This window comes from Trichogramma pretiosum, unplaced genomic scaffold, assembly GCF_000599845.2.
Source record: "Trichogramma pretiosum strain Unisexual culture from Peru unplaced genomic scaffold, Tpre_2.0 scaffold27, whole genome shotgun sequence".
Lineage (NCBI taxonomy): Eukaryota > Metazoa > Arthropoda > Insecta > Hymenoptera > Trichogrammatidae > Trichogramma > Trichogramma pretiosum.
Window position 1 is genome coordinate 1,951,771 of NW_019641694.1, and position 13,483 is coordinate 1,965,253.

Genomic DNA, 13,483 nt, shown 5'->3' on the forward strand with positions numbered 1-13,483 from the left:
CACCATCCAAATGTACGTTTTAATCCTGCCAACCGGCCTCGTACCGGCTTCTCGGAGTGGCGATAGTTCTGAACTACTTGAACGCTTTACAATGATAATACTTGGCCGAAAGAAATACTCGATTTTCCATGATTAATTTCAGACAATTGGCGGGCTATCGAATCATGAGATGATTGTCGCAACTGCATATTATACTCATTGATGGATTGTTGATATTGATGATGACGGCAAAAACGTCAACAAGGCGATGTAGACCCGATACATATAGGAAAGCTAAAAGTGGGTAAATTTATTGATAATGACCGACCGAGACCTTATGTCATTCTGGGCACACGAACAACTGCTCCAGCTGACATCTGTTCTGTCTCGGAGCCATGAGCGCAATGCTCCGACATGTAGCTGCACAAATTGCAGTAAGTGTCGCGACGATCGACGTAGGCTCCGTTAGGCTGATTTGGCCAACGTCACGATCGCGCTCAATACGCGTGCCGACTCGAGCCGCCAAGAGACCCCGTAAACCTCGCTTCGATCGAATCTTTTTTTCAATTCATTCGAGCCGTATGTCCACGCGATTGTCCTCTTCGACCGACGCTATACATTTGAGCAGTCTCACTCCGAAATTACTCGAAACATCGATTCAAATTATAATAGCACTTATAGCTGAAAATCGGAACCAGAATTTAACTTCATTACTTGACTCTTATTTTTTCATATTTGCAACCCAGCCATTTAAGAAGAGAATTATTTGTGCGACACAATCTTACATATCTGTATAATAATCTCGTGCTCAAAAATATATTCGAAATTTGAAAAAAAACTGTCTGTTGAATGTAAAAGGCCAAAACGGCATTTTCAAAAATTTTCGTTTCTTTCAGCTACTCACCAGAGGTCGCAAGTTGCGAGTTGTGTAATGCATCGAGCAGTGCAGTTTAGACGATCGACCGTCGATAAAATTACAGGTATAATAAAAGTTGGCGACCGCCAAGGTAACTCACTGCCCTCGCGTTAGCTTTCTCCACGAGCAGTCTGCAGCTCTTGCAGAACAAAATAATTGCTGAAACTGCTTTAGCAGGTATAGAGTTTGAGCGTAGCTGCAACGTATTCGAGTCGATGTGTGTCATCGGGTGGGCTGTGGCTTGTGCGCGAGATATATATACGTATATATACCAGTTCGAGTTGGTCGAGGCGTTATAGCGGGAGAAGCAGCATCGCAGCGAGTGCCAATTTCAAGCGCGGCCGGGCGCACAGCTTTCACACTGGCTATAGCGTCGTCTAGTATTCAGTACGACGACGATCGACGAGACGACAGCCGACGCAGTACATTTTATCGACAGTCACGGGAGTCACCTGTGACGTTGTCCACGCGATAATCGACGTCCGCCAGTGCGGTCGACACAGCACGTCACGAAATACACGTTCGAACATTCGCTTCGGAAAGAGCGAGAAATTAACGACTTTACGCAGATACATCGGTCAGCTAAATTAGCCAAAGGCATCAAGCAGGGTAAGCGAAACTTTGCAGCCGCTCTCGAGAGATCGTCCTTCCTTCTTCGTCATCTCGCATACTCCAACTTTTATAATACTTACTGCTACAAGGTAGCTTTTTACAGTGAGAGTGTCGTCAGCGATTCTCTCTTCCCCTCCCTTCCATTAACCCGCACATAGAAATTCTGTAGTTATGTAAAATCCGCGAACTAACCAAAAAATCAGTGGGTTTCCTCGGGCGAGATCTCGTCACTAACTGTATAATAAAGCGACACCTCCATCCGTCCGGCTCATCAGGCTTCAGTCGGGTTGCAGATTATGCGCGAGTAAATAAAAAACGTCATAATGACAAATTTTCCTTCATGCGCGACTTAATAGTGCTCCTCTTGACTGCACCCATCAGCCCCGCGCACCACATGCTGTTAGCAGTATAAGCAGTCGAATTGCGAATTCAGAGCCCAATCGACCTTTGTCAATCCTTTTTACGTCTCGCACTTTTTTCCTTCTCTTTTATCGACGCTTACATTATCAATTTAGCTGGCTACAACTTTTTTTTTTGTTGCTTACGAATGTGCCTATTTATATAGGTCTCTATCTCTCCCTCTCTCGCTGTATGTACACACGAATCAGTATATAGGAACGTGTATCTATAGTCACGACAGTCATCCGCGCGAGCAGTGTTGTGTAACGACTTACGACGGGTACGCGAGGTATATGACGTTAAGCTAAAACTGAGGTGTCGATCCCTCTTCGAAAACTCGGGTGCAATTTCATTCAACTCTTGATGCGTACCTCTCGACAGCAAAATCATTAGTGAGGGATGATTCGCGATCGAGTGTATCGACTATCGAGACTATAATTAGTTCTTCGGTTCAGGCGATTACCGGCTCAATTGCGACTCGGCCGAAATTTCTAGTCGACGCTATATGCACGAGTTCAGTGATGAACAAAATCGAATAGTCAGTTTGATTCATACGTTGCGCTTGAAATATTGGATGATTATCTCATTGACGCAGCCATAACTATATAGGTATATAGGTATAATGCGCCATAAAAAGTCAAGATAAAGCCCATTGCCAGCAGCCAGAGTCCCGAGTCGCGCGCGCGCATTCCTCGTGGGTATAGCTTGTCGACGCCACCGCCACCACCGCGTGCAGATATCGTCTGCGTTCATTCGACGTTTCGGCGGCAATTGTACAGGCAGCACTAGTGCAGCGTAAAACGTGCCTCTCGTCCGAGACCCGAGAGCTCGTGTTCCGCAGTCGCCAAGCAGCCTACATCCGCACGAGTAACAGCATTTACGACACGGCCACATAGCATTCACGATACGCAGCATTGAGCACTTGAGCAGGTACAGAAACGCATAGGCCGTCTCTTCCTCATTTTTTGCGATGCAACGTAATTGCTCTGACTGCAATCGGTTTGTGTGCTCAGCAGTCAGCAGACGAACGCGGCAAAAAGTTGCACCGAGACGCGTAAAAGTGTGTCACTATAGTCACATGGTTTTTTCGCGCCGTCTACACTCTATCGTTCTCGTTTCTTTTAGAGCAGTTGGCCTGCCAACTAACTAGCGCCGAGTTGTCGTCGTAACGCTTGTGCGCGCGCAAGCAACTCTCTACTAACTGCTTTAAGTTTTCTGTTCTGTACACCCACACCGCCAGACTTCAATGCAGCGACTCTGTGCGTATATCCATACACACATCTGTAACTTATACACGCGCGCATACAGTTTTGCTCGAGTCTCGCGTCGTCGTGACTCAGGTGCACTTTCACGACTCACGCAGGTTTTCCCTCCCTCTCTGCTTTTGCAGTCGATTCGATATATATAGTTCGTATTCGTAATTGCCATCCAAATTAGCCCACCATCGGCCGTGTGTATAACGCTTGGTATATTTGCTGACTTGAGCTGATCGTCCATCTATACTTACCGTCATTTTTTCCCAAATGTTATCATCGTTCTTCGCGCGTGACATCCAAGTATTTCGGAATCAGTTGCTTATTTTAGAAAAAAATTGACGCAGCCTACAACTATTACACAAGTTTGCATAATTCAACAAGACAGTGCGACTACAAGTATGCTAGTACTTTTTTTACACTCGAATCAAAATCTCGGTTTGTTTACATACCAGCAAAAGAAATTTTCACTACATCACTTTTCAATATAATGATGTCTTCAGCGAGTATTTATAGATTAATGCAATGTCTAATTGATTCGTTGAGACATTGATAAAATCATGTCTGGCAAAGATAAAACAAAGCTTTTCAAATAATTATTCATTACTTCATACACATCCTCAATATTGTTTTCACTGACTGTTTTGCAATACAGCAAATGTTTTGCTCATGTCAAGATATTTTTCATTTGCTTTCATTAAGCAGCTTATCTTATTTTTCAATTATTGACTCTTTTCAGGCAAATATGTATAATGCAAGGGCAGCGTTTCATACTTTGACCCCACTGGCTCCAAAAGTCTGTGGGGCAGTCAAATTTGCATCATGGCTCGTGCGAAGCAGCGATCCAATTTCCAAGACTAGTCAAGTAATGGTTTCAGCACATTTATGTAGACGAAAAAGCACTGCAGCTTCGGAACCTTTTTTGAATGGAAGTACTAGCTCCTATGTGGAAGAAATGTACAATGCCTGGCTACGAGATCCTACTAGTGTACATATTGTATGTATTGAAAGACAATTAATATATTATTTATTAATAGTAGTTACTGGAATTTAGATAGTTACACTTTTTTTAACAGTCTTGGGATTCTTTCTTCCGACAAAGTACTGCTGGTGCTGGGCCTGGTTTAGCTTATCAAGCTCCACCATCATTAGGAAGTGAAATAGCTCTTGGTTCTATTATGCCAGCATTGGGTGGATCGCAGCTGGGTCATGCACCCATAAGTGAAAAAGTTATTGATGACCATTTAGCAGTACAAGCCATTATTCGATCTTATCAGGTAAGAGAGTGCTGTGATCTTAAAGTTTGTATAACAGTCAATCATGAAAAATGTCTTTAAGACTGATAAAAGCGTACTATCACATATACTTGTGATGTAGATTTCTAGTTGACTAAGGTCAATTTATGCGCCTGCTACTTATTATTGAATCTGAAACCTCAATTACTGTACAAGACAGACAACAATAATCAATTAGAAATTGTAATGTAACGAATGATAAAACATCTGTTGTTTTATGTATTTTTGGACGGTTAAGAGCCAGCACCTCCCGCTTTTCAATGTATTTTAAATTTACATGACTTTTGCCATAAAGTTTTACTCTGTTTCAAATTTATATAAAATTTAATTTTTAGTCAATATTGAGGTCACGGATCGAAATAAACTTACAATAACTATATCTTATGAAGAGCATGATTACAAATAACTTGCTTTCCTAAAAAAATAAGCTTATGCTCATAATCTACATCCCTTTTCTGCCTTAAGTGCGGCATGAATTTTCAACACACTAAATTATTTTTCACCATTTTTGAAGACTTTAAAACAGTGGCAATTGGCTGTTGCATGATACCAATATTGAAACATATCTACGTACATAACTCATAATTCAAAGTTCTTAATCATGGCATTATAATGTCCTATGTGGACAAAAGTTATTAGAAATTTTAATTTTTAATTATCTATAAAAAGTTATTCCATCAATATTTATCATCATATACTATTAAATTCACGTTTTATCTTGCAGTTTATTATTTCATGTTAGCAAAATGGTGTGTAGTTTTGAATGATTTTTCAATTGTTCATTTTTTGTGAATAGTGAGCTTTTATTGTTATAAAATGCAAGGATTAACCAAATGATTGCGCAACCATGTGTCATATTATTGGTCACTGAGTATAAAATAATTTTTTTTTAGACCATAGAAAAAACATTAAAAAAATACAGGGGTAACATTTTTATGGGTGTTCGTTCATTTATATATATAGGCTCGAGGTCACTTAGTTGCTGATTTGGATCCATTGGGTATAATGAGAACTGATTTGATACACACGCATTATGCAGCTCGCAAGGGTTCTCCTGAACAGGTTCTACGACAATATATGCTTGGTAAGGCTTGAAATTGTGTCTCATGTTTCAGAAAAAATTAAAAACGGACTGCAGTGAAGGTGCTGAAATCAAATTTCATTCAAATCTAAATAATCATCTCATTTCTTTTATGGGCATGATTAATGTAATCAATTTGCTTTCAACAAATTTCATGCAATCACACCTTCACTTGCCTTATCATATCTTTTCATATCTAATTTCCAAAAAACATGACTTTTTGCATCAGTATTTCATTGCTCAGTATACATCATTAAAGAAACTATAACTTTTCTTACCTATCTTATCACTGATACTGAAAATTTCTATCTTAATTTCTTTGACAGACTTATTTCTAATATATTTTATAAGTAGATAACCATTGAATTATCAAGGAATTATCATGATTAATTTGAGAAGAGCATTTGGTTTAATTCCCTCATATTTAATTAACATATAGTTATACTTGAATCAATCATCACATTTCTTTTTTTTTTGCATCAATCAATTTTGTTAAATGCCAAGTTTAAAAAAGTATTCATTTAAATGCTAAAACCATATTGTGTGTGTGAGTGTGTATGAGAAAAGCTTTTGCTTGTTGTCTTGCTTGCGTTGCATGAATCGCATGAGTATATTAATCATTGCACGATTATTCGAAGCTGAAGTAATTCACTTACACTCTGCTTCTTTGTAAGTATTTCAGATTAATGGGAGGTGTTAGGTAGATGAAAACTGAGTTGATAAATAATTACCTGTACTGAAGATGACGAAACAGAGCAAAGACATTACTATGAAGTAGATATCTAATAGAAATGGAAATGTTTTAATTTTTAATGTACTTATTTTTTGCTAAAAAACTTGATAAATCAATTCGCTGTTAGATATCACTCGATTTACACGTAAAATTCAAGTTTAATGAAACGTTATTAAATGTATTATTCAAAAAATAAGTAAAGTTGAAAAGAGTAGAGGTTGAAAGACAAAGGGCTTAAAATTTAACAGATTCGTGGTCATCATATCGCAAAATTGGATCCACTGGGAATCAACGCAGCCGATCTCGATGACAGGCATCCACAAGAGTTGCTCTATAATTATTACTCATTTGGTAAGCTCGAATAAAAATAAATTGAGGCTTATACTATTAATTATGAAATTTTTGAGATATTCATAAACGTAGCGTTCATTTTTCAACTTTACACTCTTTAAAGTTGATGATGAAGTCAATCTTTCGTTGCTTGAACAAATTTTAACCAAAAAAAAATTTATCCCGGACATGCATCATAAACAGAGCTGTGTATGAATTCAATACATTATGTTTATTTAAATGAGTTTGTCCATCAACGAAAGAGTGTCAATCATTATTGATATTCGTCCCGCTCGATTTTTTTTCTTTTATTTCCATCGCCTAACGTTAAATTATACCTATATGCATCTTCTATTTTATATTCCGTTCCGATAATCATGATTTTTGATTTTTCACAACTTTATTTTTTTTCGTTAACGACCATTTATTGAGACGGCATTTATTGTCTTCGCAAAAATTGCGTTCGTCGGTAAACTTTTTGAGAGTTGAAAAAAAAGTCGATCGGTTAATTCGTAATGCAGTCGAATCGTCGCAATTCTAATCATGTTCTCACAGACAGGAACGGTCCTCGAACTACTTATACCCAGGACCTTCGAAATCGAGTAGCTGCACTTACACAGAGTATGTATTAGTTTTTGCCACATTAGCTGAAAATTCTGCAGAAAAGCATAAAGCTTTCATTGATATCTGGGTTTTAAAAAATCTCTTATTGTATTTTTGGTAAAAGAAGTTTGTAGCTCTGGGTGCTTGGTTAAATAATTTGCTATGTCAATTGTTGGGTCAAGAATATATATTACATAAGCTACTTCTCAAAATCTTGTAAACATTTGAAGAATCGTAAGTAAAAAAAGCTAAATCTTTAAACAGAAAAAAACGTATAATCTTTTAGATGAATCTTACACCACACTTTGAGGTAATTAGACTTGGGGTGTTTTTTCTCATTTCATGTTATTGCTTGTTTCGTTTTTTTGTGTTATTCACATTTTTTTAAAGCGCCATTTTTCATTCTTTCGAACGTCTACTACGGTGAATTTCATATTTTTTTTATATTATCGAATTTTTTCGACCAGTTCCATTACACTCTCTGTTACTATCCTGTACCATCACATGAAAGATTAAAAATTTTAACTACACGTTATCTTATGTTAATTTGAGATTTTTTTCTAACTCGTTGTGGTATACATATGTGTAAGTTTGCGAGTTTGCGCCCGCGTGTCATTGAAATTAACAATCGTGTAAGTAATGCATGCGAAACAAAAACGACAAAAGTGAATGAATTTGTGTGTGTGTGTTGGAAAAGTTGACGATGAATCGATCATGTGCGACAGGTGCGATTGGACTATTTTCAGTATCAGTGTCAAGCTTGCATTTAGTTTTACAATCTAAATCATGATGTTATTCAGCTATGAAAGGTGTACGGATGTAAATATATACATTATTTCTTATAAAAGTCAGTGATTGAAACCATTGAAAGTCCACAAATAAGAGAGTGAACGATTTAATCACTTTATTTTCCATCCATGCTTTTACACAGAGGAATCGGATATGGACCGAGTGTTTAAACTTCCATCAACTACTTTCATCGGTGGAAAAGACAAATCTCTTCCGCTTCGTGAAATTTTAAAGAGACTCGAGCAAACTTATTGTCAACATATCGGCGTCGAGTTCATGTTCATCAACTCACTCGAACAATGCAATTGGATAAGGCAAAAGATGGAAACACCTGGAGTCATGGAGATGACCAGCGACGACAAGAGACTACTCCTCGCTCGTCTGTCGCGCGCAACCATGTAAATTTTTTTTCATTCTATTTATTCATTTCACTTTTGCGCAAGGCAACGTTTGTTTTCTCGAGCGTGCCGACCTTGGCTGCTACGCATTTAAAAAAAGCTACTACTGCTAGAGCCAGATACGCGTGAGCTCGCAGAGAGAAGAAACAAAAATAACCGCACCGCGTATTTAACTGAGACTCGAATATTCTCGCGTGACTTTGTGTGCCCCTATATATGCGATCGGACGCTTTTCACAAGTTCTCTCGGAAACAAATATGAAAAATTAACATGCTGATGATCGATTGATGATTTGCAGGTTTGAATCTTTCTTGGCACGTAAATGGTCATCAGAGAAGCGTTTCGGACTCGAGGGCGGCGAAATCCTGATCCCGGCGATGAAACAAATTATCGACAAATCCACTGAGCTGGGCGTGGAGTCAATTGTTATGGGCATGCCACACAGAGGACGACTCAATGTATTAGCTAACGTTTGCCGCAAACCCTTGAACCAAATCTTTACGCAGTTTGCTGGACTTGAAGCCGCCGATGACGTACGCTTAAACATTACTTGTAGATTTTTTTCTGTGCTAGGCATCTAACTTATTTTGTGCTTGCTTGTTTTTACGCAGGGTTCTGGCGATGTCAAATACCATCTAGGCACGTACATCGAACGTTTGAATCGGGTGACCAATAAAAACATTCGTTTGGCTGTCGTAGCCAATCCATCCCACTTGGAGGCCGTTGACCCCGTGGTCCAAGGCAAGACCCGTGCGGAGCAGTTCTATCGCGGAGATGGCGAAGGCAAAAAGGTTAGTCATTTTTAATTGACTTTTGATGAGGCAGTTCACATAGCTTTACGAAGCTCGATTCTATTTGGATTGTAAATTTTTAGGTCATGTCGATGCTTCTGCACGGTGACGCCGCCTTCTGCGGACAAGGTGTTGTCTTCGAGACAATGCACTTGTCGGATCTGCCCGACTATACGACTCACGGTACCATTCACATCGTCGTAAACAACCAAATAGGCTTCACAACCGATCCAAGACATTCGCGCTCGTCACCTTACTGTACCGATGTCGCTCGCGTCGTCAATGCACCTATTTTCCACGTTAATTCGGACGATCCTGAGGCAGTCATGCATGTATGCAAGATTGCCGCTGAATGGCGAGCCACCTTCCACAAGGACTGCGTCATTGACATTGTCTCGTATAGACGTAACGGACACAACGAGATCGATGAGCCGATGTTCACGCAGCCTCTTATGTACCGAAAGATTAAGAAAACGCCACCAGCATTTGAACTATATGCAAAGAAACTTATCGAAGAGGGCACTGTTACCGCCGATGAAGTCAAGGCGGTCAATGACAAATACGATAAAATCTGCGAGGAAGCTTATTCCAACGCTAAACAAGAAACTCACATTAAATACAAGGATTGGCTGGATTCGCCGTGGTCTGGCTTCTTTGAAGGCAAAGACCCATTGAAAATGTCGCCCACCGGCATTAAGGAAGATACGCTCGTTCATATCGGTAAGAGGTTTTCGTCGCCACCACCCAATGCCGCCGAATTCGTCGTTCACAAAGGTATTGAACGTATCCTCAAGGCGCGCATGGAAATGGTCGAGTCACGACAAATCGATTGGGCCCTCGGAGAAGCTATGGCTTTTGGTTCTCTTCTCAAAGAAGGTATACACGTTAGGCTATCTGGTCAGGACGTTGAAAGAGGCACTTTCTCTCACAGACATCACGTTTTACACCATCAGAATGTTGACAAAGCCACGTATAGACCACTGAATTATCTATACCCGGACCAAGCTCCTTACACAGTTTGCAACAGTTCCTTGTCCGAATATGGCGTACTCGGTAAGTTTTAAACCTTTGCTTTCGTCTTCTTCGCAATTTTTCTCTCATTTTAATTTTTACTCGTGCGATCTTGATGAACGATGAAATCACTTAAAAACATTATTGTTGCATTATTGCAGGTTTCGAACTGGGATACTCAATGACCAATCCAAATGCTTTGGTTATTTGGGAAGCTCAGTTTGGTGACTTCAACAATACTGCTCAGTGCATCATAGATCAGTTCATAAGCAGTGGTCAAGCCAAGTGGGTTCGACAATCTGGTCTCGTTATGCTTCAACCTCACGGCCTCGAAGGAATGGGTCCTGAGCACTCAAGCGCCCGTCTCGAGAGATTCTTGCAAATGTCAGCTGATGATCCCGATTATTTCCCACCTGAAAGCGAAGAATTTGCCGTTCGCCAACTTCATGATATTAATTGGATTGTAGCAAACTGCACGACACCGGCAAATCTCTTCCATATTCTGCGCAGACAAATTGCTTTACCTTTCCGTAAACCTCTTATCATTATGTCACCCAAGTCGCTTCTGCGACACCCAGAAGCACGCTCTAGCTTCGATCTGATGTTGGAAGGAACAGAATTCCTTAGGATTATTCCAGAGGAAGGAATTGCCGCTGAGAATCCCGATAACGTTAAAAGACTTATTTTCTGTACCGGTAAAGTTTACTATGATTTGAAGAAGGCTCGAGCTGAAAGAAAATTGGACGACTCTATAGCTATTACCAGGGTAGAACAGGTACAATCGAATCGATACAATAATTATAAGAATTTTACAACGCTTGAGCTAATATAATTTTCATGATTAAATTCAGATTTCTCCGTTCCCCTTCGATTTGGTGAAAAAAGAGTGTGCCAAATACCCTAACGCTGAGCTAGTTTGGTCTCAAGAAGAACACAAGAATCAAGGTGCATGGGGCTATTGCCAACCTAGATTCCAAACGGCACTCACTGGATCTCGAACAGTAACGTAAGTTCAAAAAATTATTAATTTCAAATAGTTTTAACGAATTTTGCTCTTTATGCGTTATACTTTGCATTATCATGTTGAGTAGTCATTATTTTTGACTCGATCGTAGTGAGATATATGTTACACCACGTTCACATTATTTCTCATGTTTACTGTGAGTACGGCCCTTGTTTTTACGACTGATATAGATGACAACGTCCTCGATCGATAAGATGGAGCGCTACCCCGGGACATTGTTTTATGTTTCCATACTTTTTAAATTCGTCTTGATCGGTGCGTATGGGGCTGGTAAAATGTTTTATGTACGTGTTTCGATAGATTTTTTCCCAGTTTCATATGCATCGGACACGACGAGTTGAAAAACTAGCGCTACATTTAAAAAATCGCTTCACGTGCTTTAACAGATTGATTGTGGACGCCATCAGATATATTTTTACGTTTTTGTGTGAACTTTCTTGTAAATATTGTAATGAGTAGAAATCGGGGGTTCTATAATAAATTTGTGGGAAAAATTTGGGCCGTGTTGCAGTAAACCGAGCGCAAGTGAAAACAATGAAGGATGGTTGAGTAGCCTCTTCTCTTCATCCCAAAAGACAAACACCTCTTCAGTATCCGATTCGAAAGAATCATCAGAAACTCTAGAACGAACACTTAGGTAATTCTGTGGTTTATAGCCTTCATCGAATCACCGAAATTGTTCTATTTCCAAATAGTTGCGTTATTCTCGTTGTTGCATTGAACAAAGAAAAATCTTCTTTTTTTTATTTATAGGTACGCTGGCCGTCCTGTAGCAGCATCGCCAGCAACTGGCAGCAAAATGCAGCATCTCAGAGAACTGAAACAGCTCTTGGATGACTCACTAAATTTGTAAAAAAAACTAGATTATTCAATTTTACCAATTCTGTTTTAATGATTGTAAAAGATAAACGACTGCGCCAACTACATTTGAATTATATCAAGCATCCCAGTGATACTCATCATAAATTAATTTATTCTCAATGATGCCTTGCAAACAAGTTTATCGACGTCACCACAAGAGTTAAAGTAATAGAACGAACCAACGAAAGACGCCTGTAAAATCACTAATTTTTAATGAAAGTAACAATTGATGAATATGTTGTGATTCGCCGCACCATAAAGTGTCGGTGATTTCATAGCTGTCACATTTAAATAAGAGCAAAAAAACACAAAAATGAAGCGTTCTCATTCTATGCGTTTAAAGTAAAATTTCATATCAGATGTATTTGATTTGTGTCTCTAGTAAAGCAATTGTCGTGATATGCGATACAATTTTATAACCATAGTATTATTTTAATCTTAAAAAGCTGAATTTGTAAGATGAGCAAAATAAGGTGCTTGTTATCAGATTCTGTAACTCAAAATGATTAATTAAAAGTCGTGTTATGATTATTTTAAAATGCGTACTTAGGCGCAGAACCGTTTTAAAACCAAGAACGTCAAACGATTATCTCTCCGCGAGAGTACTTCGTACATTAGCACCTGCTAAGTATTGTCACTACGGTTACTATTACTAATGACGATGTTGACGTGCGTGGGTGTGTATGAGTGTGCGTGTATCTGTATTTCGATAGCTCGTTTGTATGTACAGTAAAATGACGGAAGAACTGATGACGTTTTTACTGTAAGTTATATAATTTATATTCATCTCTTCGCGTCATCTACTGAAATAAAGTATTTCTCCAGCAAGAATTCTGGTAAACGTTTTATGATGAATACGTTTTTCGTTGAGTTCAACTGACTTTTACTTAGAATTGTCAAAAAATAAATAGTCTAATGAATTAATTCGTAAAAGCAGGAATGCAATGGCGCTTCGCCAGCTGGTCGTTGGTTATTTCTGGCGGGATCAGACTTGATAGAACGACCCGAAACTGGCAACTTACGGCATATATATATATATATTTATGTAAACATGAATATTTAAGTTAAAAAACAATTGACTTTAGTTAAATAATTTAAAATAGAAAAATTGTATGTTCTGGCATGAGATTTTGGTGATGATTATTACGCACGTAGGTGTATTTTTTCCCAACATTAAGAAAAAAATGTGGAAAATGACCGTGTGCAATAATGTAACTTTTACTTATGTGTAAAACAAGATTAAATTTTTTGTGCGGTGCTGAATATTGTATAAAAATTAGTTACAAAATTATATTTCATTGGCTAAGCAAAATGATTTACAGTGCACTTGATAATTGTAGAGAATATTCAGTCTTATATTAAATTAATTCTTTCACCATGAAACAATTTTTTATTATAAAAAATAAAT

At 38.6% G+C, this 13,483-nt stretch overlaps 1 protein-coding gene across 8 annotated transcripts; it reads left to right on the forward strand.

The window, feature by feature from the left end:
- Positions 1-1,057: 1,057 nt before the first annotated feature.
- On the forward strand, positions 1,058-13,458 carry LOC106660556 (2-oxoglutarate dehydrogenase, mitochondrial). 8 transcript variants are annotated; one of them, XM_014383559.2, is made up of 13 exons: positions 1,058-1,504; positions 3,899-4,156; positions 4,236-4,436; positions 6,517-6,619; positions 7,154-7,219; positions 8,133-8,388; positions 8,687-8,921; positions 9,000-9,179; positions 9,263-10,232; positions 10,352-10,965; positions 11,042-11,196; positions 11,726-11,851; positions 11,968-13,458. In XM_014383559.2, exons 2-13 carry the CDS (start codon positions 3,905-3,907, stop codon positions 12,065-12,067), a joined length of 3,258 nt encoding a protein of 1,085 aa, XP_014239045.1. In that variant the 5' UTR covers positions 1,058-1,504; positions 3,899-3,904; the 3' UTR covers positions 12,068-13,458. The 8 variants fall into 8 exon arrangements, with proteins under 8 accessions (XP_014239045.1, XP_014239049.1, XP_014239048.1 ...); XM_014383560.2 differs by lacking the exon at positions 1,058-1,504 and adding an exon at positions 2,373-2,836; XM_014383561.2 differs by lacking the exon at positions 1,058-1,504 and adding an exon at positions 3,164-3,558.
- Positions 13,459-13,483: the final 25 nt, after the last annotated feature.